This window comes from Mesoplodon densirostris, chromosome 2 (assembly GCF_025265405.1).
Source record: "Mesoplodon densirostris isolate mMesDen1 chromosome 2, mMesDen1 primary haplotype, whole genome shotgun sequence".
Classification (NCBI taxonomy): domain Eukaryota; kingdom Metazoa; phylum Chordata; class Mammalia; order Artiodactyla; family Ziphiidae; genus Mesoplodon; species Mesoplodon densirostris.
The window spans coordinates 11,642,238-11,665,890 of record NC_082662.1 but is presented as its reverse complement, the minus strand read 5'-3'; the positions used below and the strand labels follow the sequence as shown (position 1 = coordinate 11,665,890).

The following is a 23,653-nucleotide window of genomic DNA, read 5'->3' as shown; positions in this document are numbered from 1 at the left end:
TTCCCTAATCATTCCTCAGCATCGAGGTCAATGAACTCAAGCCTGAACACATGGATCAAACTCATTTTCAAGGGTTATGTACGTGGGATTTTCCTCTTTTGGGGAAGTCAAGTCCTACTGGGGGCTCTAGAGAGTCTGAACATTAAACATTTCTTGCCCTCCTTTTGCATGTTGCTCCAATCAAAACAGTTGGAGAGGACTTCCCTGGTGGTCCAGTGGTGAAGATTCTGCCCTCCCATTGCAGGGGGTGCAGGTTCAATCCCTGGTCGGGGAAGTTCCGCACGCCGTGTGGTGCGGCCCCCCAAACAAACAAACAAAAACAACAACAACAAAAAACAGGTGGAGAGAACCAGTACAATATCAGTACAGTATCAGTTCTGTGTTGTAAATGGGAAAGTAGACACCCATCCTGGACCCCATAACTTCCCACCTGTCTCCTGAGAGGTTACGAAGTGTTACAGACGTTAGCAAGTGTTAATCCTCACAACATCCCCGGAAGGGAACCAGAAGTATTGTAGATGAAGACATTGAGGCACAGAGAGGTGAGGCCACTGGGAAGAAGCCACACAGCAAAACAGTAGTAGAGTCAAGAAGAGGGCTGGGGATCCCCTGCACCACCTTAGCGACCTGTGAGCTTCAGCTCAATTAGGGCACTGGCGAGCACACCTGTGTGTCAGGTGACAGACGTCACAACAAGGTTTGCTGGGTTAACGATGACAAGCGTTTCCCTGTTCCCAGTCCCAAACCCGCTGTCACACTTGGTACAGTTGTCACGGACCTAACTCAGTCAACCCCGATCCTATCGACACGATATCCTTCATCCTGATGACCAGATATCTGCACTTCCTGGCAATGTCAGTGCTCAGCCGCACCCCCGCAGGGATGTCACCTGCCTCCACCCAGGACAGCCACTCCCGGGAGGAGGGAGCAAGTAGCCCTTTAACATGTCCACCCGGATGTGACACACGGCTTTTAGGATGGGAATGACCTTCCCGTTTTGCCTTCTCCCAAGAGAGATTCAGTGACCCAAGTCAGAAGCCAAGTTATTGGTCATGGGGGGCATGGATGCTGGAGCCGAGACCTCCACCAGGCTGGCCGGAAGGGTCCACGTGGTGACCGGTCAGCCTCTAGCTTTGCTAGCTCCTGGTGCTGTCACTGCCAGGCTCTGCATGTCTGGCTGGAGTCCCACCTGCTCCTCCTGGGAGGGTGTTTTGGGGAACCCGGTGCCTCTTTCCATCCTGGTGGCTCAGTTCAAGGCTCCCAGGACCACCTGAAATGCTCAGTGGCTGAGTCACTCCGAGGTGGAGCCTTGATGACAGAGGTGCTGGGCACCCTGACGGGCCCTCTGGGCCAGTCTCCCTCCCGTGAGCACGGAAGTCCACAGCCCGCTCAAGTCAGGCAGGCTGGTGCCCCCTCGTTCCTCGGGCTTCCCATCCGAAGTCACAGCAGTCTGCTGGGAGTTTCCGGGTCTAGAGGAGCATCCTCAGGCCGAGGTCACTATGTACAACAGCGACAGTCCCTGGCTGTCCTTCATCCCTGCGTCTCTCTGTGTTGGGTCTGGTGGAGCATCGGCTCCTTACACGTTGGTGACCTCCAGGCCATTGTAGCCTTCCAGACGGCACTGCTCGGGCCTGCCCTGGGAGTCGTCGTCTCCGCAATCTTCGTTTTGAAGAGAGCCATAATCATCGTGGAAATCGGGGTCTTTGCTGCTGAAGCCCCTTCCTATCTTTCCCAGGGGCAGCTGAGAAGAGAGGAATGCGAACAAAGGACAGGAAGAAGAGAAAAAAATAATTGAATGTGCTTGGATCTGGGAAATGTGGGGTCTCCAATTTCAGTTGCTGTGTGACCTTACCTAACCTCTCTGTGCCCCTCCTGTTATGACTAATACTCCACTCCTCAGGGAGACTGAGAGGACTTTTGTGAGTTAACCTTAGGAGAGAGCTTTGTGTTCCCAGCTGGAAGGAACCAGCTTGTTACTGAGGGTGAGGGCAAATACAGTCTTTCTGCTTATCTACCGAAGTCTCTCACTTTCCTCCTCAGCAGGAGGAGGGGGCGGTGGGAATGAGTGTGGGCGTGAGGTCTAACCACATTCCCAGGTCCAGAAGAAATATTCCAGCATTGCCTGGTGTGGCAGAAAGAGTGTGGGTTTTGGAGACTCACAAACTGGGGTTTGGATCCCTGCTCTGCCATTTCCCAGCTGTGTGACCTTGGACAAGTCACCTGTCCCCTCTGAGCCTCAGTTTTCTTAGCTACAAAATGGGACTAATAATTCCTTTCTCCCAGAGTTGTTGCAAAGAGTAGAAATCCATCTGGGAAGCACACAGCAAGGTGCTGGCAGACGGTAGCTATAATTATCAGACATGGTGGCCCCTCAGTAAATAGTTCTCTCTTAGGGTAGTCACGGCAGTGCTTTGTAATTATTTATTTATTTGACCGCCTTTCTTTCTGGACCAGTGTTTCTCAACCTTTTTTTCAATACTGCCCACCTTAAAAAGAAGACTTGTTAGACATTTTTTCCCTAATCACACTCCCACTATGACATTTTCATGCCACAGGTATACTGTGCATCTGTTTATGTGCCATGCGTATAGCTGTGCTTTATGCATAAAACGAGTAAGGTTTTTTGTGCCCTCCCTGACCCGAACCAATTTTCACCCCTTTGGGGGTGACAGCACTCCCAGTGGGAATGCACAGCCTAGACTGGAAGCATCTTAACGGTGAGGGTGGTCGTTTCTTCATGTTTATCTCCCACACTCAGGACGTGCCTGGGATGCACTTAGTACCTGAAACTGTCTGCTGAATAAATGGAAGAATTTTGGATTATCTGCTTCTGACGTCCGTGTCTATACACCTCCGTTCAGGAATCTGTGTCGCCCTGAGTCCACATGATCAGACCCAACTACACATGTTCTTATGCACCAGAGGCTCATCCACTGCTCTTGGTCAGGCCATTGGAGTTCAAAATCTAAGTCAGTGGCCCTTAGAGTTTAGGGTGTGTTGGAACCCTCTGGGCAGCCTTGCGGCATGCGGGGTTCCCCTTGCCCCAGAGGCCCTTGAGTCAGGAGGCCCAGGTGGGTCCCAGAATCTGCATGTTAAGCATCCACCCAGGGGAGTCTGATGCAGACAGGTAAGACCTGCACTTCGAGATACAGTGACAAAGACCCCACAAGGCTGAGTGTGTCTTAATCATCATGCAGGTCCCTTGAGGGTGGCTTCCAGGGCCTCTCTCCCAGCTGCACCTGTGACCTGGCCCATCGGCCCCCCTCCAGATGACACAAAGACCTTTCTTTCCCAGGCTGGGGGACCCCCAGGGAAACACATGGAGCGACCTACCCGGCCAGCCTTGTACTTGATCCCACTGCTGTTCTCCTCCTTCCCCGCCCGGGTGATGCTGGAGGCCCTCCCCGGGGGCGTTCCGAATCGCTCAGCCTCCCGGATGCCTGTGGAGCTGAGGAGAGACCCAGTGCAAGTCAGCAGGGCTGCGGCAGCCGGAGGTGTGTGTCAGCTACTGCCGCCCAGAGACACAGACACTCGCTCACACCAGGAACAGTGACCGCAACTGCGGTGTACTGAGTATCTCCTACGCGCCACCACCGTGCTAAGCGCTTTACAAACACAATCCTCACGGCACACACCTAGAGGCCAGGCTGCCGTCTCTCGCTGCCGATGAGGAAAAGGGGCACAGAGAGGTCAAGCGACCTGCCCAGGATCACACAGCTGGAAGTGGCACAGCCAAGATCTGAACCCCGGTCTCAGAGACCCCAAAGTCTCTCTTAAGCCCCCAGTGCCCGCAAACCCTATCAGGAGAGGGGAGAGTTGATGGGAGAAGTCCCACAAGTCAGCTCATTAGGTGTGACTGGAGAAACAGCAAGAAAGTTTCCCCCACTCTGCATTTGGAATCTGGGTCCCCCACTGACTTGTTACCCCCATAGCGCCCTTCCTTGTACAAAAGCATCAAAGGCTTCTGTTAGAACTGGACTTGGCAAACTACAGCCTGTGGGCCGAATGCAGCTAGCTGACTGATTCTTTTTATACCTCTTTATTAGGAGTATAATTGCTTAACAATGGCGTGTTAGTTTCTGCTTTACAACAAAGTGAATCAGTTATACATATACATATGTTCCCATATCCCCTCCCTCTTGCGTCTCCCTCCCACCCTCCCCATCCCACTAGCTGATTTTGTAAATAAAGTTTTATTGGAACCCAGTCCATTGGTTTGCATGTTGTCTATGGCTGCTTCCTTACTACCACGACAGAGCTGTCTACTTGGACACAGACCACATGGCTCTCGAGTGCTCACATCTTCACTATCTGGCCTTTTATGGACGAAGTTGGCCAGCCCCTGCGTTAGAACCTTAATGCTGGTGCGTATGGAGTGTGGAGTTGGGGCAAGAAACTGGCTCAGATACAGGAGTTCCGAACTTCGTCCTCCCACCTGCCTTCCTTCTCTTTTAGATTTCGGGCAAACCAGTGTGTCTCTAGGGCTCCCGTCTTTCTCTGCCTGCAGGGTTGGCCCCAGCATGGGCAGACACTTCTGTACCTTCCCTGTCAACCTCACCAATCCCAAGACGCTGGTGTCCAGCATCTTTCTTGGAGCTTTAGTGGCATTGAAATCCTGGCTCGACTCTCCACTGGCTGCGTGACCTCGAGCACGTCACTTCGTTTCTTGAAAGCTGGGTTTCTCTATCTGCCAGATGGGGATCGCATTAGAGCCAACTTCACGAAGTGATCACGAGGGTTAGTTAACAAGTGCTTTGGAGCTTAGCTGGGATCCAGTAAATGGCTATAATGATAATAAGTCATATTAACAGTAAAAACTTATTACAGCGGAATTGGCTCTGGCTGACGGGCGGGCAGGAGGTGGCTTTACAGGAGCCGTGAGCCTCGGCTCAGGCCACCACGGAGGTGGACTCGTGAAAAGAAATGAACCTTCTAATATCTTTTAAGCTGCCTTAGAGAAGCTCTGCTTCTTTGGGGGCAAGTTCTGCGGAGAAAGTTCAAGGGAGGGGAGGGTGCTGGGCAGAGGACCGCACTGGCTGCTGGGCGGCAGGTGAAGGTGAGTTCTCAGGTCCCCGGGTGCCAGGGCATCCTTGTCACAGGGAGGCTCTTTCTCTGTGGCGGGTCAGGAACTGAGGTCTTCATTGATGACCTCCCTCTCTCCTCCATCTGGGGATGGAATGCCCTGGGTCTAGTGGGGAAGCTGTTCTAAGTGCAGAAGCCATGAAAATCTAAACTCCTGCAGCCAGCTGTATCTGCTCTCGTGGGAAGTGCGTTAAACCCCCCTGACTCATGGAACATCAGCTGTCTGATGAGCGTGGGAGAACTCCAGAGCCCCTTCTTTTATTTTTCACTGAAAAAGAGATGGAAGTCCAGAGGGGATGTGTGTCTCATCCAGGGATACACAAGACACACAGTGGCAGGGATGGAACTTGAACTTGGGCCTCTAGGAGCAAGATCTAGACCATGTTTTTCCCACCTTGGGGGTCAGCGTAGGACCCAGAGGAGGAGACAGAATGTGGAGTGGGGTTAATATCAACATTTCTCTTATAAGTTCATTGGAGGATTAAATGAGAGGACACATACAAAATGCTGAGAAGGGGCTGGCATAGCATGAGTAATTGCTGTGATCAACACAGGGGTTGAGGGGTACAGACCTGGCTTGAGTCCCTGCTCAACCATCCCCTAGCTGTGCCCTCATGTGAGCTGATTCCCTTGCTGGGCCTCAGTTTCCTCATCTGTACCATGGAGCCCAGTATGCAGTTCTGGTCTTAACAAACCATCCCCTGAGCAGAAAGTGGCTGCCTTTGTGGTGTAGACAGAGGAGCAGAGGGCAGTTCCTGTCACCACTGTGCCAAAACACCTTCCCTTCTAGCTTCTTCCACCGTGGCTAAAACCGTACCGTTCCTCCTGTGGATTAAAAGTCACGAAAACGCAAATAGGCCGAGCGCAAGGTTACGGTCTTTGGAGGCTTGACATGGCTAATTGAATATTTCTACTTCCTTTGTCAGACCTTGAGGGAGTGGAATGCTGGAAGGATAAGTTTTAATGAGGGAAGTTTCTGGAAGATAGGGCATCTCTGTTGACTCACTTCCTGAGTCAATGTAGAGGGTGTCCTGGGCACTAAAAAGGCATCGTGTGTAGGAAGGAAGGTGGCGGGGTGGGAACCAGCCTCTGCCAGCAGGGCTGGCCTGAGGGCTGAGTCTCACCCAATTAAATGAAGGTTTAGGAGGCCCGTGAGGTGCAAGATGCTTTGGTGGAGACGAGTGAAGTGGGGGAGGACAGCGTATTAATTGGCCGCCTACTGTGTTCCAGGCATGACGCCAGGTCCTTCCCCCCGACCCTCCCGAAGCCCTGGGAAGGAGGAGTGATTGTCCTCATTTCAAGATGAGGGAACTGAGGCTCCAGAAGGCAAGTTTCTTGCTAAAACCACAGATGATGGAAGAGGAGCCAGAATTCAGCCCCCAAAGGCCCTGCCGTGCCCCCTCCTTACATAGGACCACGACTCCATGGGCTACACCGCCCCAGGGCCGGGTCTCTGGGCTCACAGTTCAGTGACCGTTTGGGGGTGGGGTGAGGCAGAATATTATGAAACATCACCTTCTTGTGGGTGCCTAAAAATCTCAATGTGCCCCTTTCCCCACCTGGCTCAGGTGACCTGCCAGGGGGCCCAGGAATACTCCCCCTTGTCTGCTGCCTGGATCTCTCAGACCTGGGTAGCCTGCCAGCCACGGAGGTAGGGCTGTGACAAGGCCTCTTATTCTGTGTGCTCGAGGGCTGAGTCTGTTTGAGTTCGTAATGGGATTGCTCTTCCTGCTGAAAGGCTGATGAGGACACTGGAGCAAAGTGACAGAAAGGGGAGCCCCAGGGAACCAACTCAGGAGGAAACTGCTTCACTGAGACACTCCAGCGTTCCTGTGAGGTCAGGGGACATGAACTGTCAGTTATCGTGGGGCGTCTCTGGGTCAGGATCCGCGTTCACTTTGTCTCACTGTTTATACTTCAGGATGGAGGCTCAGGAGCCCCCTGGGAGGGGCCCAGGGAGGTGAGACCCCTGCTCGACACAGTTCCCCTGTTATTCTGGCCACTCTTTCTGCCCTTTAGGGAAGCAGCAAAGCATGATGCTTTGAATCCCAGCTCCTCAGTTAATCAGCTTATGGCCCCAGGCAAGATATGCAGCCTTGCTGTACCTTAGTTTTCTCATCTGTGAAATGGGGCACACGCACCCGCCTCTAGAAGGTGGCAACAACGTGCTAGGTTCTGAGCCTGGCCCGTGGCAGAGCTTAGCAAATGGTTATGGTAGCTTGATAACCCCACCTTATAACTGTGCCTGGAGGGGGAAGGAGGAGGGAAGGAGGGAGATGCCGGCTGACTCTTGCATCCTTGGAAACAAAAAGGGGCACTTTGGGGCCATGGGTCACGAGGCCACAGGATGGGGAGGAGTATTTACAAGAGAGATGCAATGTTTGTCTGATGCTTCCGAGGCCTAAAGGGGACTCTTCTCAGGCCTAACATTCAGAGAGAATCTACAGGCTGAATCCGCCTTGTGCCTGACCCTCTGTTAGTGACAGGATACACCGTCCTTCAGGCAAGTGCTGGAGATGGTCACACATTTTCATGAAGGCTTTTTTTTTTTTTTTTGGCTCCTGTGATGCTTTGGAACGGCTTGGCTACTCCCTGCATCCTTTTGGTCCACTGATTTATTTCTCTGGATCTTTAACGCACGGTCCTATGACAGAGCTGGTGCTAGACCGGGATTTACCGGGAGAAGCAAGAAGTCAGTGTGTGTCAAAGTAGACATCACAAGATGATGTCAGAAAGTGCTCCCCCTCAGTCCCTTTGGTCATATGGTTGTCATGGCAATGAGAGGAGGCTGGAGGACATGATGTCATATTGGAACCTATAAACTCTCGGTAAATGTGCCTTTCCTAGAGTTGGGTTGGGTGCTGATGTTCCCTGACTTCCTGGTCACGGGCCATTAATACATGGGGACTATAATCTCCCAAGATGCCCTGAGCTGACCACCCCCCTGTGACTACAGGCATCACATCTACCGGGTGATGTGGGATCACAGATGTGATCAGGGGTCACGTCTCCTGGAGAGTGGAACCAGGTGCTCATCAGCCCCCACCTCCAAGCTTCCTAGTGTGGTGGAGGGTCACAGGAGTCCCTGCTGGTAGATTCCAGCACTGCCGCGAACTCCCGTCTAGTCTTGAGCAGGTCACAGCACCTCTCTGAAGCCTGTCGCCTTATCCGTAAAAGGAGGCAACGATTCCTTCTCGCTCAGCTTCCTTCACGGGGAGGAGGAGAAAATGAAACAAGGGATGTGACAACATTTTGTTGACGATGACACATGATGTCAGTGTGATGACCCTCGCTCTGTTCCACCCGGCCTGGGATTCAGTCCCAGGGTTGGCCTCTCAAGTCTATTTTGATGGTTCGGGATGTTTCCTCAAACTGGAATCTCTCCACCCAATCCAAGCATTCTGGGAGGACTCACCCCAAAAGACCTGCCCTGCCCTTTCTCTTTCTGGAAAGCTGAAATCAGCAACAGAGAAGGAAAAGGAGCAAGAAGGCAGTAGACAGGATGAGATACCTAGACCACCGCAGAGATGGCCTGGGCAAAGCCCAGAGATCTTGGTTAATATAAACCCATCAGACCTTCCCAAGCATCTCACCACCTGCCTGGGGATCACTGTCTGCCTGGTGTTTGTTTGGCTTAGCTGGGGACTCTTGTACCAACAGCAGCGGGCTCTACAATTCCTTAGAAACTCAAGGAGTTCTGTCTTCCCCCAGCTAACTGAAAGTCTGACCCCCTGGCCCATGGCAGGGTCTCAGCAACGGGCCGCGAGGTTCTAAAATCCCACATCCCACGTGGAGACCTTGACTCATAAGCTATGACCAATATGTGGAAAAAAGCAGCATCAAGAAAAAAGGTCCTAACGGGGAGACAGGTTTGGGGTCTGGTAGTGGCATTGCCTCTTGGTTCCCCGGCTGAGCAGCCTCAGATTCCTCAGAGGTAAAATGAGGAGCCTGGAGTGAATCCATTTCCTTCTTCCTTGTCCTGACATCAGGAGGACTGCTTTCATCTGGTGCCTGAAGGAGTCTCTGACCTCCCAGCAACCTAAGAACCCACCGTATTTGTGCTCCATTGAAACGTCCCTAGCGCTCACCCCCTAATCCTAGACAGTTCTCAACATACCTCCCACCTCATGGGGGGTCAAGGGTCGAATCAGTCACACAAATGTTAGTCACACGGCTAATGTTTAGCTAGAGCTGCCCCTCCAGGGCTCGGAAGATCTTAAGACTGTCACAGATCACGTGGCTCCAGAAGGGAGGTAAAGGAAGGTGGAAAATTCTGAGGAGAAAAGCCGTTTGCCTGCACCTGTTGATTCATGGCTCATGGAATAGGGTTCTTGTCAAAACCACCTCAGCATGCATAAAATGCATGAAAATGTAGATTCCCGGGCTCTGCCAGCAAATTCTGGTCCTGTAGGTCGGAGCTGGGGATGAGGTATCTGCATATTACAAGAGCACCGATGATTCGGCTGCAGGGTCTGTGAGAACCGCTTGGGTATCAGCCTGCCAGCGGGGGAGGGCAGTCCAGGGCACCTGGACCCCGCGACAGATGCACAGGTTTCTCCCACGTGCATGACATGGGGTGTGGCTCAGCCGCTCCCTGAGGCCCCATGTGGTTTGGGGATTGAGCACTTGGGCCTGACGCCGAGAGCCTCAGGTTCAAGTCCGGCATCTGTTAACAGAATGAGCTCACCTTTAGCTAGACGGACCAAGAGTCAAAAAGGGTGATGACTCAAATTAGTAAAACTAGGCATGAAAGAGGGGATAACGCTACATAAATAAGAGGAATTACAAGGAAATGATTATAGGATCAATCGTATGCTAACAAAATAGCTAACTTAGATGAAATGGACAAATTCTTAGAAAGATATAAACTATACACACGACTACATATAAAATAGATAACCAACAAGGACCTACTGTATAGCACAGGGAACTGTACTCAATATTTTATAATAATCTATAAGGGAAAAGAATCTGAAAAAGAATGAACATATATATAGATATAGATATAGATATACACACACACACACATACATATATGTGTATATATATAGAGAGAAATGAATCGCTGTGGTGTACACCTGAAACTAACTCGATATTGTAAATCAACTATATTTCAATTAAAAATTTTTTTAAAAAGGAAGAACCTAGTCGGCACAACAGGCTTTCCATCCCAGAACCATGGCCCAGTTTGTCCGTAACCTCGCGGAGAAGGCCCCGGTGCTGGTCAGCACTGCTGTAACTTACTCGAAGCCTCGATTGGCCACATTTTGGCACTATGCCAAGGTTGAGCTGGTTCCTCCAACCCCTGCTGAGATCCCTACAGCTATTCAGAGCTTGAAAAAAATTATCAATAGTGCTCAAACTGGTAGCTTCCAACAGCTTACAGTTAAGGAAGCTCTACTGAACGGTTTGGTGGCCACTGAGGTGTGGATGTGGTTTTATGTTGGCGAGATCATAGGCAAGTGTGGCATCATTGGCTATAATGTTTGAAGACCAGTCTTTGCTTTGTTATTTGGGTGTTCTTGGACCATGTGTGAGCAGACTGCTATTTGAATAAAATAAGACAATGAGTCAAAAAAAAAAAAAAGTAAGAACCTAAAAAAAGATATAAACTACTGAAACTGACTCAAGAAGAAGCAGAAAATCTAAATAGACCTACAATGAGTAAAGAGTTTGGATTAGTAATACTACTACTACTACTAATAATAATAAACTTCCCACAAAGAAAAGCCAGGACCAGATGGCTTCACTGAATTCTACCAAATGTTTAAAGAATAATGAACAGCAATCCTTCACAAACTCTTCCCAAAAACAGAAGATGAGGGAAAACTTCCCAACTCATTCTATGAGGCCAATTTTACTCTGATACCAAAACCAGACAAAAATATCACAAGAAAAGAAAACTACAGACCAATATCCCTTGTAAATATTGATGCAAAATTCCTCAACAAAATACTAGCAAACCTAATCCAGCAACATATAAAAAGATTATACACCATGACCAACTGGGATTTATCCTAGGAATGCAAGGTTGGTTCAACATCTGAAAATCAATCACATAATATATCACATTAATAGAATAAGGACAAACCTGGGCTCTGCCATTTACTAGCTGTTTGACCTTAGGCAAGTACCTTGGCTCTTCAAACAATTTTCTCCATCTATAAAGGAGGGATAGTGAAACTAATTTCTTAGCATTGTCATGTGGATAGAATTAGTGCCTATGGCATGTGCTCAATAAATGGTCATCTAACCTTAACCACAATCATTTTAAGGAGAGAGTCCATTGGGAATTCATCTGTTCAAGTGTTTATTCTCTGGCCACTTTCTTTTTTTTTTCTTTTTTTTGCGGTACGCAGGCCTCTCACTGTTGTGGCCTCTCCCGTTGCGGAGCGCAGGCTCCGGACGCGCAGGCTCAGCGGCCATGGCTCGCGGGCCTAGCCACTCCACGGCATGTGGGATATTCCTGGACCGGGGCACGAACCCGTGTCCCCTGCATCGGCAGGCGGACTCTCAATCACTGCGCCACCAGGGAAGCCCTCTCTGGCCACTTTTCAGACGAGGAGCCTAGGGTAGGTGGGCTGACATGGTCTGCTCACCTAGGTGGTAAAAACCACTAAGACGCCCATCCCTGTCTCCAAACCTTCATCCCCATAGTCAGCCCTGCCTGGAACAGCCATCTCAACCTCTTAGGCCAGTGTGAATCCTCCCCAGCTCAAACCCCACCCTCACATGGCCTTCCTCATACACGCTGGTCACTCTCCCTTCTCTAAATGCCCGTTTTAACCACACACTTTATTCAAAACCTGACTTCTCCTCTACCTCTTTCTACTGTATGACGTTCAGGCTAAAGCACTGCACTTCTCTGAGCCTCAGTTTCTGGATCTGCCAAAGGAGACCGCTGTGTTGCAAAGGAACAGGTGGGACCCAGGAAGGATGGGCCAGGACCATCCGCTTCCAAAAGCTGCGAGCTGCAGCCAGCAGCCCACACTCACCTGGCCGGGTGGAAGATGGCACTCATCTCCTCCGCCAGGTGCCTCCGGAGAATGTGCTTCCCGCTGGGGATGCCCAGGGCCGTGGCCATGGCCTCAGCGTTGAACGTGGGTTCCAGCACCAGCACGGCGCCGTGGACACCACTGTTGGTCAGGTTGTCTGCGTACTCCTGAGGGCAAGACACGAGGCTGGTGAGCCACCCTGCTGGCCTGAGGGGGCCCCACCTCCACTGGGGATATGCCCCCAACAGCAAGGGCTTGACCTCCGGGCACCAGTTCATTTAATACTGAGAGGGAACCCCACCCCACTCTTTTAGGGCCATGAGAGCAGCGACTGGACTATTTTGTCATGGACATACTCAGACCTAGGCAGGCAGCCCATAAATGCTTGTTGAGGGAGAAGATGGATGTGGATTCAATCCCATCCTGGCTTCAGAGAGTGAGAATGGCTCAGCATTCCCTCCCGCCCCATGAGATGGGGGTGCTGCTGGGGGATAGCAGGAGGGGGGAGTAGTTCCCACCTCTTGAGTGACAGGAGGCAGGTTATTCTTGCCGGCCTGGGCAACGATGCCTCAGCCCACGCAAAAACGGATATTGATTTGCACACACACAGACGTGCATGGGATTTGCCCAAGAGTCACCCCCAGCCCTGCCATCTCCCCTCACCTTCAGGTCAATATCTCGCACCCACTTGAGCACCCGCTGGTTGGTCCAGACCACGGGGTCTATGTTCTGCGTCTCGCAGCGAGCCCGGCGCTCCTGGAGGGCCTGTTGGGGTGGGGAGGGTGGGTCAGCCGGGGGGATGAGGGTCCACGGTGTTGTCAGGGACCTCAGCATGCTGATGTGAGGCTCCTGGCCAGGCCATCCACGGCTGCTCTGGCCACCTCGATCCTTTCATTCTGGAAAATGGGGAGAAGCCCACTTCCGGGGTGAAGGAGCCTGGAGGCAAAGCCGCCTGCATCCGGAGGCTGGGGCTGCCTGGGACCCACGGCGGCTGCCTGGTTGTGTATCCCAGCCCCCTGCTCACCTGACTTGGAGCAGGGGCTCGATGCGTGTTTGTGGAGGGACGTCCCCAGATGAGGCCACCCATGTCCACACTTCACCCTCATGATCGGCCCACTCGTCACCCCCTGTACCAGGCTGGGGCTCCTGGGGGCGGGGCCTGCGTCCTCACCACTTCCTGTGCCCAGGGCTCTGCGTTGGGTGTCTGAGAGGGTCATGAAGACCCCTCTTCTGTCCCTCTCCTCCCACCCCTGGATTGCCTGTGCTCTGACGGTGCTCTAAGAAAAGTAAGCCCGCTGCACTCAGCCCCACAGACCCCAGCAGCCTGGGGCCCCTCCCTCGGGGGACTATTTGGGGACAGGTGCCGGTAGGCCTTGGAGGAGCTGAAGCAGATGCCCTGGGCTCTCTGGCTTGGCAGCACTCAGAACAAGGGGCACTCAGAGTCCGAACTCTATATGCCCTACAGTCCCCCAGCCACCTGTTTGCACTCGCGTTCACCCTCCCACCTCAAACCCAGCATGGGAACCACATGGGACTCTCAGATCTTCTGCTGACACTGGTCTGTCCTCTGGGCCTTAGTCTATGCTGTTCCCTCTCTGGGCTGCTTTCCCCCTCATATCTTCTATTGACTGATCCCTGAAATTCCTCCTTCAGGTCTCACTTTAGGTGTCACTACCTCTGGGAGGGCTTCTCTGATCCCTCTGGAAGCTTCTCCTTTGGGTTTTCAGAAAACCCTGGGCTTCTCTCATTGGGACAACCTTCCATGATGTTGTGACCACAAGCTTCTTTGTGGTTTCCCCTGATAAGCAGTGAGTTCTTGGAGGAGGAGTGTTTCCCGTTTCCCCTGAATTGAGTACAGGGTCTGGCCCATCCCCAATAAGCAGTTCTTTAAAGGAGGGAGGGAGAGAGGAAGGGATGGATGGGTGGATGGATGGATGGACAGGTAGAAGGAGGGATGGACAGATAGATGGGTGGGCGGATGAGCAGGTGGTTGGATGGACAGACAGTGGATGCGGAGAGGGAAGCAGGACTGTGGAAGGTGCACCCCCCCAACCCCGCTTCTCACCTCCCTGCTGAAGTTCACTTGATACAGCAGCTCGATTCCCAGCAGGATGCTGATCTGGTGGAACTTCTTGGACACATTCAGGTGCTTCTCCAGGTCCCGCTTCATCAGGGAGTTCAGCATCCGCCCATCGACCAGGTGGTTTTGGAAGGCCTGGGAGTACTGGGACAGGCCGATGTCATTCAGCCAGGCCTTGGCCACCCAGTGATGGTCCAGGTCAGCGGCTTTGGACAGGCTGGTGAGGAGAGACACAGCCGGAGAGAGGGGGGTGGGTGGGGAAAGGTGGCAGAAACAGAGGGACAGGGAGGAATGGGGGCAGAGATGAGCAGAGATGAAGAATGAGAAGCAAAACAATGGCGGGGAGGGGACACAGACATAGAAATGAACAGGGATGAAGTGGAGAGACAGAGAGGAAGAAAGCCAGAGGGCAGAGGTGGGGAGAGGTGGATGGAGGGGAGACAGAGAGGAGACAGGGAGAGACACAGGGAGAAGGGGACAGAGACATAGGAGAGAGACACAGACACAGAGGAGACAGAGAGAAACAGAGAGAGAGGCAGACAGACACAGAGAGACAGAGACAGAGGGAGAGCCAGAAACAGAGAGCAAGCCCCAGAGAACAAAAAAGGGATCAGCAGACAGGCAGAGGGAACAAGAAGAGAAGAGACCACGTTCAGACACACTGAGAGTGGAAAGGGACAATGACAGAGCCGCAGGGACGAATGCAGCAGTAAGCAGCACCTCTGGGGACCCCGGCACCCCCCACCCCCCACCCAGAGTCACACAGCGACACGTCTTGGAATCAGAAATAAACCCCACGTTTTGCTTATTCCAAGTCCCCTCTCCTCGCCGCCGTATCTCAGATTTTCTGTATCCCACCGAGAACTTCACCCAGTGCCGTGCGCATGCGCACGTAGTAGGCGCACAACGAATATGTCTCAAAAGGATAAAAGTGTGGTCCTCTCAGATGTCATTCCCCTGCTCGCCACAGGGTGGCAGCCTCGCACAATGAATGAGGACGGCGCCTCCCACCTGCGGAGGAACTTTGAGAAACGACCGGAGGTGACGCCGGGTAGGGAGCTGCATTGCTGAAGTGGGAGCCTCGGGGGACCACAAAGGGATCCGGATGCGAAAGAGAAATAATGGGCTTACGGAGTGACTCCGCCCTCCTCCCCAGGCCTGGGACCTGGGCCGGCAGAGGGAGCACCCCTCACCCACTCCCCAGCTGGGGTGGGATGGAGGCTGTGAGTAGAACACCCTACCGGCCAAGGTGGAGACCTGGGTGGGGTTTTCAACCTCACCTGACTCCGCTTCCTCCTTTCTACTCTCCACCGCTCACTCTACGCACCGTCGTCTGCCCCCGGACTTCGTCTTCTAACTGGTCTCCCTGCCTCTGGGGCCCCTCCAGGCCCTTCCCTAGGATGGAGATAGCAGATCACGCCCCTCCCCTCCTGCTGGTGTCCTCAATGGCTCCTCGTTTCTTTCCTCCGCTCCAAGAATGTGTATTGAGCAGCTACTTAGCTCCCTGCCGGGTAGATGCGGCCTTACAAGGGGCACATCTCCCATCTTCACCCCTTCCCTTCCCCACCCCTACACTCTCCCGTCTGGGGCTGACCTCCATTTCCAGGGCTCTGGATCACATCTGTTAACAGGGACTTGCAAGTTCACATCTCTCCTCGCTCGCCTCTTCTGAGCCCCGGATCCTAACCAGCTGCCCTCTTGACATCTCCTCCTGGCACGGGCATCTCAAATTTAACAGGCTCCAAATGAAATGCCCGTCCTCTCTCCCACCTCCCCATCCTCACTAGCCCCGCCTCTCCCCTCCCCCACTCTGTCCATCTATCAATCACTCTGGTCAGTGTGTCCGTCCCCTTGTCTCCTTTTCTGGGGTCAAGCCATGGCCACCTCTGGCATAAATTTCCGCAGCTGCCTCCTGACTGCCCCCACCCCACCCCCTTGCCCCTTCTAATCCACTTTCCCCGTGGCTGCCAGATGGCCTTTTAAATACATCCATCAGATCATGTCACACTTCTACTTAAAACGCTCTCTTAGAGGAATCTTCAGTGCATATTACTAAGTGAAAGAAGCCAATCCGAAAAGGCTACATACTGTATGATTTCAACTATAGGACATTCTGGAAAAGGCAAAACTACAGAGACAGAAAAAAGACCAGTGGTTTCCAGGGTTTGGGGGAGAGGGAGGGATGAAAAGGTAGAGCACAGAGGATTTTTAGGGCAGTGAAACTATTCAGTATGGTACCATCATGATGGATGCACTCCATTATATGTTTGTCCAAATCCATAGAATGTATAGCACCAAGAGTGAACCTTACTGTAAACTATGGACTTTGGGTAACAATGATGTGTCATTGTAGGTTCAACTGAAACAAATATTCCATCTGGAGGGGGATGTCGATAATGGGAGGCAATGCACCTGTGAGGGCAGGCGGTTTATGGGAAATCTCTGTAGCTTCCCCTCAGTTTTGCTGTGAAACTAAAACTGCCCTAAAAAATAAAGTCTTTAAAAATGAGGGAGGAAACAGAGACTTTTTTAAACAAGCAAAATTGAAAGAATTCATCACAGAGGAATGAACTACAAGAAATGTAAAAGGAGTTTCTTCGAGAGGAAAGAAAATAATAACCACATGGAAATTTGGACTACACAAAAGAATAAAGAGAACTCCTAAAACTGAACAAAACAGACAAATAACCCGATTCAGAAATGGGCAAAGGACTTGAATAAACATTTCTCCAAAGAAGATATAAGAATGGCTGATAGGCCCATGAAAAGATGCTCAATATCACTAATCATGAGGGAAATGCAAATCAAGACTGTGATAAAATACCACTCCATACCCATTAGGATGGCTACTATCAAAAAACCCAGAAAACAAGTGTTGGCAAGGAAGTGGAGAAATTGGAACCCTTGTGCACTGCTGGTGAGGATGCACAATGGTATAGCTTCTGTGGAAAACAGTATGACCGTTCCTCAGAAAATTAAAACTAGAATTATCATATGATGCGGCAATTCCACTTTTGAATATATATCCCAAAGTATTGAAATCAGGGTCTTGAAGAGATATTTGTACATTCAGGTTCATTGCAGCAATATTCACAAGAGCTAACATGTAGAAACAACCCAAGTGTCCATTGATGGATGAATAGATAAGCAAAATGGGCTACATACATAAAAGGGAATATTTTTCAGCCTTAAAAAGGAAGGAAATTCTCTCACATGCTACAACATGGATGAATCTTGAGGACATTATGCTAAGTGAAATAAGCCAGTCACAAAAAGACAAATACTCTGTGATTCCACTTATATGAGGTACTTAGGGTAGTCAGATTCCTAGAGAAAGTAGAATGGTAGTTGCAGGTATCCTAGGGGAAGGATTAGCGTTAATGGGTACAGTTTCAGTTTTACAAGATGAAAAGGGTTATTGGGAGGGGGCTTCCCTGGTGGCGCAGTGGTTGAGAGTCCGCCTGCCGATGCAGGGAACACGGGTTCGTGCCCCGGTCCGGGAGGATCCCACATGCCACGGAGCGGCTGGGCCCGTGAGCCATGGCCGCTGAGCCTGCGCGTCCGGAGCCTGTGCTCCGCAACGGGAGAGGCCACAACAGTGAGAGGCCCGCGTACCGCAAAAAAAAAAAAAAAAAAAGAGTTACTGGGAGGGATGGTGGTGATGGCTGCACGACAATGTGAATATATTTAATGCCACTGAACTGGACACTTCAACATGGTTAAGGTGGTAAATTTTGTGTATTTTAACAAAATAAAATTTATTTTTTTAAAAGATGATTGGAAATGGTAAATAATCTTGGTAAATATTTTCCTCATTTGCTAATCTCCTTAAAAGATAATGGCCAGTTTAAAAGAAAAAATAATAACCATATATTATGGAGGATATATATATATATATGTATATATATAGACAATAGTACAAAGGAAGGAGGAAAAAGCATGTTACACTACACACAAAGTTGTATAATATTATTTGAAGATAGTGCTAAGCTTTCTGTGTATTGTAAACTATAGAGCAATAATTAAAAATAACACAAAGAAGTATAGCTCATAAGCCAAGAGTGGGAACGCTCAATAAAAAGCCAGTAAAAGAGGGAAAAAAGAACAGAGTAGAAGATTTGAATAAAATAAAACAAGGAAACTCTCCTGTGGCGCCCCTTGCAGGGATAAAATCTGAAATCGGAAGTCCTTGGGGTGACCTCACAGGTCCGGGCTCCCCCTCCCACCGGGCTTGGGCTGGAAGCACTTCCGGGATGCCCTGAGGCTTTTGCTCCTTGGGTGGTGGGGGTCCCCGCCTCGCCCGGCACCCATTTCCTTCCAGCCCTGCCCAAGTTCTCCCCTCCCCTCCCCTCCCCTCCCCACCCAGGTGTCAGCTCCCACCTTGCAGAGGCTGCCTCTGACGGTGCTGCCTGAACTTGCCCCCTGGCCTGCTGCTCTGCTTCTAACAATTCCCTTCACAGCACCGATCACACGTGGAACTTTACAAATGAATTCTCTGCGCCCAGGGACTGTGGTCTCTAGGCTCTGAGTCAGCCTAGTGCTGAATGCGTAGCAGACCTATCATCGCAAGGACTGAGGGTAGAAAGGTGGGCTCCCGGCTTCGCTGGCCTCCTCCTGCCCCTCGACCACCCAGAACCACTGGGTCTGCCCCCAAAGGCCAGGGCCTCCCGGCCTCCTGGGCTGTTCTCCACCCTACCCTCTTCACCTGCTTAACTCCTGCAAGACTCTGTTGAGATATGGCTCTCCCCAAAGCCTTCCAGGACCCCTGTGCTAGGTCAAGACCCTCCTTGTGTCCAGAGCCTCTTCAGAGTCCTCGCATTTGTCACACTGGGGAATTGCTGCTCGTCTGGCCAGCTGTCCACTGGACCATCAGCTCCTGGAGGGCAGGACCGGGTGTGGCGTGTCCACGAATGCCCAGGCTTCCCACCTGGCTCAGAGCTAATGCCCAACAGCTTCTGGTTTAGAGTCCGGTGCAAGGAAGACAGGGCAAGGCTGGGCGAGGGGGGCAACGGCTCCAGGCTTCCCAGAGGCTGCCCAGCACCCAGCTCCTGAGCTGGAACCTTCTGGCCCAAGATAAGCTCCCTTCTAGGATGAGAAGGTGCCTGGGTGACCTGCTCCAGCCTCGTCACTTCAGAGGGGCTCCCAGGCCCAGCCATCGTTGCTCTCTTCTCTGGGAAAGGGGCTGAAGCTCACGGTCTCTTAATCAGATGCTGTTGGGCCTTTGATGGAGACCAGAAGACTTCTTTCCCGTCTGAAGGAAGGGTCTGCTCAGAAAATCAATGGTGCAACCAGACGTGGGGTGTGGGGTGGGAGGGGGCCCATTTATAATCAGCAGTATCCCTCTGCATGCTGATCATTAATGCACTCCTGCCCTTCCAAATGGTTCTCTTTCCATTAAAGTTGTCCCCATGGGGCCTCAGCTTGGCAACACTTTCCCAGCTGTTGGTGTGAGCCACTGTAAGCGCCGAAGGTGAATGAAACAGAATGATTTTAAAAGTAATTCAAACATTTTATAAAATTTGACACTGCCCCCTCCTCAAACTGGGACCAAATTAGATCCTGAAATCCGAGTTTGGGAACAGAATTTCAATGTCATCTGGGTCATTATTCAGCACAGAAAACATGAGGCCACTCTAGCTCCGTCAGCCTTAGATGAAAGACCTCGTGCCTCTGTACCTCGGTTTCCTCTTCTGTAAAATGGGGCTACTCCTGCTTGCCTCCTGGGATAAAAGTGATAAGAGAAGGTAAAGTCCTTAGCACAGGGTCTGGGATGCATTCAGTGTTCCAGAAATAATAGTAGCAGGAGCTACATCGTTGATGTTTTGAACACAAAGGCAACTTGGGAGAGTGGAAAGGGAATTGACTTTGAAGTCAGATCTTTTGTAGTGTGACTTTGTGTCCATTATTTCTCTGGCCTCACTTTCTCCACCTTTAAAATGGGGGTAAGAATGTCTATCCTGCCCTGACATTGTAATGGTCAAATAAAATCATGTCCATAAAGTGACAGACAGGTTGTCAGGGGTTGGCAGATTTTGTTGTCAGGATTTTAGAGGTAAGGGGAGCCAGGCCCAGAGAGGGCAATGTCATGCCCAGAGTCACACAGGATGTATTCGCAAAGATGACCTCACCGGGGTTCTTACCCTAGAGTTCACAGCCCCCTCAAAGTTCCACAGGTGGGTCAGAGAGTCCCAGAATGCAAAGTTGTGAAGTTTTGTGTATTTCTTCTGGGGCAAGTTTCGGAAGTTCTTATTAGATTCTCAAAGGGGCCATGATCTCACACAGTTAAAGAGCCACTATCTTAATTTAACCCCCTTTACTTCACAGGTGGAGAAACCAAGTCCCACAGAGGGCAAGGTCACAGGGCAAGTTAGAGACAGGCCAGGAGTCCTTAGGGAATGGAGCCTTTAAATGAAGGCCCCTCCCTGCTCTAGGAGGCCCTGGGTGTCTAATGCCCAGGCCGTGGTTTTGGAAACAGTCCTGCTTATGGCTCTCATAAATTTTCAAAATCTGTTCACATCTGGATGCTGAGTTGAATCCATCCCTTTCCAGGTGCTACGAGGTTCTGAAGGGTCTGCTGAATTTGGGGGGAACTTTTTGAGAGGTGAGGCAGGCAGCCCCACCCTGTTCAAGTAACCTTGATCATGTTGAGGATGGGGGTGGTTGGGAGGCGTTTCTAGCTTGGATGGCCCAGGATGGTGAGCTTTGGGGGATCGGGGGAAGGCACTGGGTAGGGGTGGGTGGTGAGTGTGAGGTGCTTGTGGGATCCCCAGGAGGGGAAGCTCAGCTAGGTTGCAAGCTCCTGCCCTGCTCTCCCCTGCCCCCAACTCTCCACTCCTCCACCCCTCCCCCACCCCAGCCCTGCCGTCTAGGAGGGTCCAGACCTGCTGACAGGGCCCAGCGCCTTCTTGCTTTGCTTGTTGTGAGTTGCTGCCTGAGTTTCTGATCGCATCTCACTCATCTCTATTTCCTGTCACCTCGGAATCCCTCTCCGGGACACCCAGGAATTTGCTTTTCCTGCTTCTAAACCAGCCTTCTTTCCTACCTCCAGCCCCCTCTTTTTTTTTTAATCCACAAAGCTGCTTCTGCAAATAATAAATAGCACGCACCACCAGGTTTGATTAATTAACTGCACAAAAATGCTGGGGAAACCAGTGAAGGAGATAATTATGCAAAACAGATAGTGTCAGGTTTACCAGATACTTTTCGTCCCCCTCCTGCACTCTGAGGACTTGGGGGAGGGGTTCTTCCCTCTTCCCTGGAGCTGCTTGGTGAACGAGGGGCTCCCCAATAAGTCCTGCTCACAAAGGTCAGGAGAGAGGCAGGCAGGAGGGGGTTTGGGGGGTAATGAGCAATGGGGGCAGGGCGGCCGCGCTGGGGACACACCTGATGGGCCATCCTCAGCCATTCCCAGGTGCGCTTGCCGATAGACGCCCCCTCCCACCGGGCCCCAAACCAGGCCCATTTCTTCTCTTCCTCCCTGCTTTAGGCTCTTACCTGGAATGGTAAGAGCTGGGCTTTGAGGTGGGAGTAGGCAGAACACACATTTGGGCCAAATTCCCCAGATCCACTGGGGCTGCCCCACCTCCCAGACAGAGGAGTTCTGGGGGGCGTGAAGCCCCCTGACTCCCGCACCGGGGAGATCATAGGGCATTTGCGGCCTCACTGAGTTTGTTCTCCATCTTTCTACGGGGAGGGCCGGCCCAGAGTGGGGCTAGGCTGTGCTCGGGCCCCTGCCCAGTGGCATCCCGGGCCCTGGCACTCCTCCCGCCTGGCCCAGCTCACAGCGCCCGCTCCACCCCGAGGAGGCGAGGTCTCGCGTGGGCTCTCTTCCCCTCCCCTCGGGGCCCAGGCGCCGGCTCACCTCCTGCCCGCCTCGGCGTCGCGGTAGTCCTCGATGGCCAGCCGGAGCTTGCGCCGGTGCAGGGAGCTGCACACGCCCAGGCCCAGCTCCAGGTCCTCGTCACTCAGGCTCAGCAGCACCTGCGCCGGGCAGGTGGGGACTGAGCGCCGGAAGGGAGGACTGAGGGCGGGGACCCAAGGCGCCCCTCCCCTCAGTGGGTGCACGGCCCCGGGAATGTCTCTGCAGCCGCCTCGCCTCCAGCCACTGCTCCATGAGGCCAGGCGGTGGAATCGCTGACCTGGCTGAAAGGGCCCGCTAGTCCTGCCCTGCGTCCCTCCAGCCAGGTAAGGGAAGGTTAGTCCCATTTTAAAGACGAGGAGGCTGAGGCTCAGAAGGGCTGTGTGCCTTGTCGGAGAGACACAATGGTTTACTGGAGCCCGAACCCAGTTCAGCTAGCTCCTCTAACCCAGAGGATGGGATGGCGGAGGGGGGCGTTCCCACGGGGGTCCGGCAGGTGCCCTACCTTCCCACTCTTGACGTTCTCCGCACAGGCCTTGACGTACATGGGCATGGCCATGACCACCTCCAGCCAGGCCTGGACGGTGCCGGCCTTCCAGTGCGACATGGGCGTGGTCCTGACCAGCTCCACCTGCTGCAGCCGGTCCGTCTGCTCCTCGCCCTCGGACAGGCTGAGGCTCTGTCGCGTGGGGCTGCATTGGCTGTCCGAGTCTGCAACACACAAGCACACAGAGCCGTGCTGGGGAGTGGGGTGAGGGGCAGGGACTGGGCAGGCTGCGCCCCCTGAGTCTGCACCCCAGGCGATGCAGGGGGTGGGCAGGGATGTCTTTCCCCCCACGCATTTCTTCTTTTCAGAATCCAAACGGCTTTTGTTTTGTTTTGCCGCCCCTCCCCCAGCCCAAAGTAATCTGTGCCCTCTAAAAGAAAAGAATTTTAAAAACTTAATCCAGAAAAGAATAGAAATAAAATAGAAAGTGAAAATCACCCCAAATCCTACGCTACCCAGAGACAGCAGCTGCTAGTATTTAGTTAAACGGTCTTTGGGATACACAAATGCCTACGCTTACAAACAAGCACAGATCCCCACATTTACGTGATGTGTTCCATTTTGTAATATGCTGTTCTCATTTACACGACAGAGGACACCCTTCCATCTCAGCAGAGACTGCACAGGATTCGTCAAAGGGATGCTCTGAATCTATTTCACCCGCTGCCTGTTGATGGGTCTGGGCTGTCCCTCATTTTTCACTATTGTAAACAACGCCAAGGCAGTCATCTTTGGGCAGCTGGGTGATTTATATTTTTAGGATAAATGGAGCCCCAGCTCTATTCCTTAACACACCGAAGCCTGTTTCTGGAGTGGCCCTCACAGACAAAAACGTCTCTCCACCAGCATTTTCCAACCCCATTCCTTAATCCATGGTCAGCTGCATCAACACTTGATAAATATACCAAATTCAGGTGGTGAAGAGTCAACCGAGAAGGGAGAAGAATCTTTCTCTAAAGCAGGTTAAATGGAAACCCAAATGGATAAACTCAATACCGTGAGAGATGACAAGTATTAAAAAATAAGCCTGGGCTTCCCTGGTGGCACAGTGGTTGAGTCCGCCCGCCGAAGCAGGGGACGCGGGTTCGTGC

At 52.0% G+C, this 23,653-nt stretch overlaps 2 protein-coding genes across 2 annotated transcripts in view; one reads left to right on the top strand and one right to left on the bottom strand.

The window, feature by feature from the left end:
- Positions 1-1,576: 1,576 nt before the first annotated feature.
- The window catches only part of KAZN (kazrin, periplakin interacting protein), a 469,682-nt gene continuing 447,605 nt past the window's right edge, over positions 1,577-23,653 (bottom strand). The window contains exons 9-15 of the mRNA XM_060079952.1: positions 22,521-22,726; positions 22,019-22,137; positions 14,143-14,374; positions 12,741-12,842; positions 12,078-12,244; positions 3,334-3,448; positions 1,577-1,741 (exon numbers count right to left, since the gene is read on the bottom strand). Coding sequence (XP_059935935.1) covers positions 1,577-1,741; positions 3,334-3,448; positions 12,078-12,244; positions 12,741-12,842; positions 14,143-14,374; positions 22,019-22,137; positions 22,521-22,726 — 1,106 coding nt within the window. The remainder of the gene's footprint in view (positions 1,742-3,333; positions 3,449-12,077; positions 12,245-12,740; positions 12,843-14,142; positions 14,375-22,018; positions 22,138-22,520; positions 22,727-23,653) is intronic.
- LOC132477556 (ATP synthase subunit g, mitochondrial-like) lies at positions 10,261-10,646 on the top strand. Its single transcript, XM_060079971.1, has one exon. The coding sequence runs from the start codon at positions 10,261-10,263 to the stop codon at positions 10,570-10,572; it is 312 nt and encodes a 103-aa protein (XP_059935954.1). The 3' UTR covers positions 10,573-10,646.

Coding starts and splice junctions, on each gene's coding strand:
- LOC132477556 (XM_060079971.1), top strand. CDS start 10,261: ATGGCCCAGTTTGTCCGTAACCTCGCGGAGAAGGCCCCGGTGCTGGTC.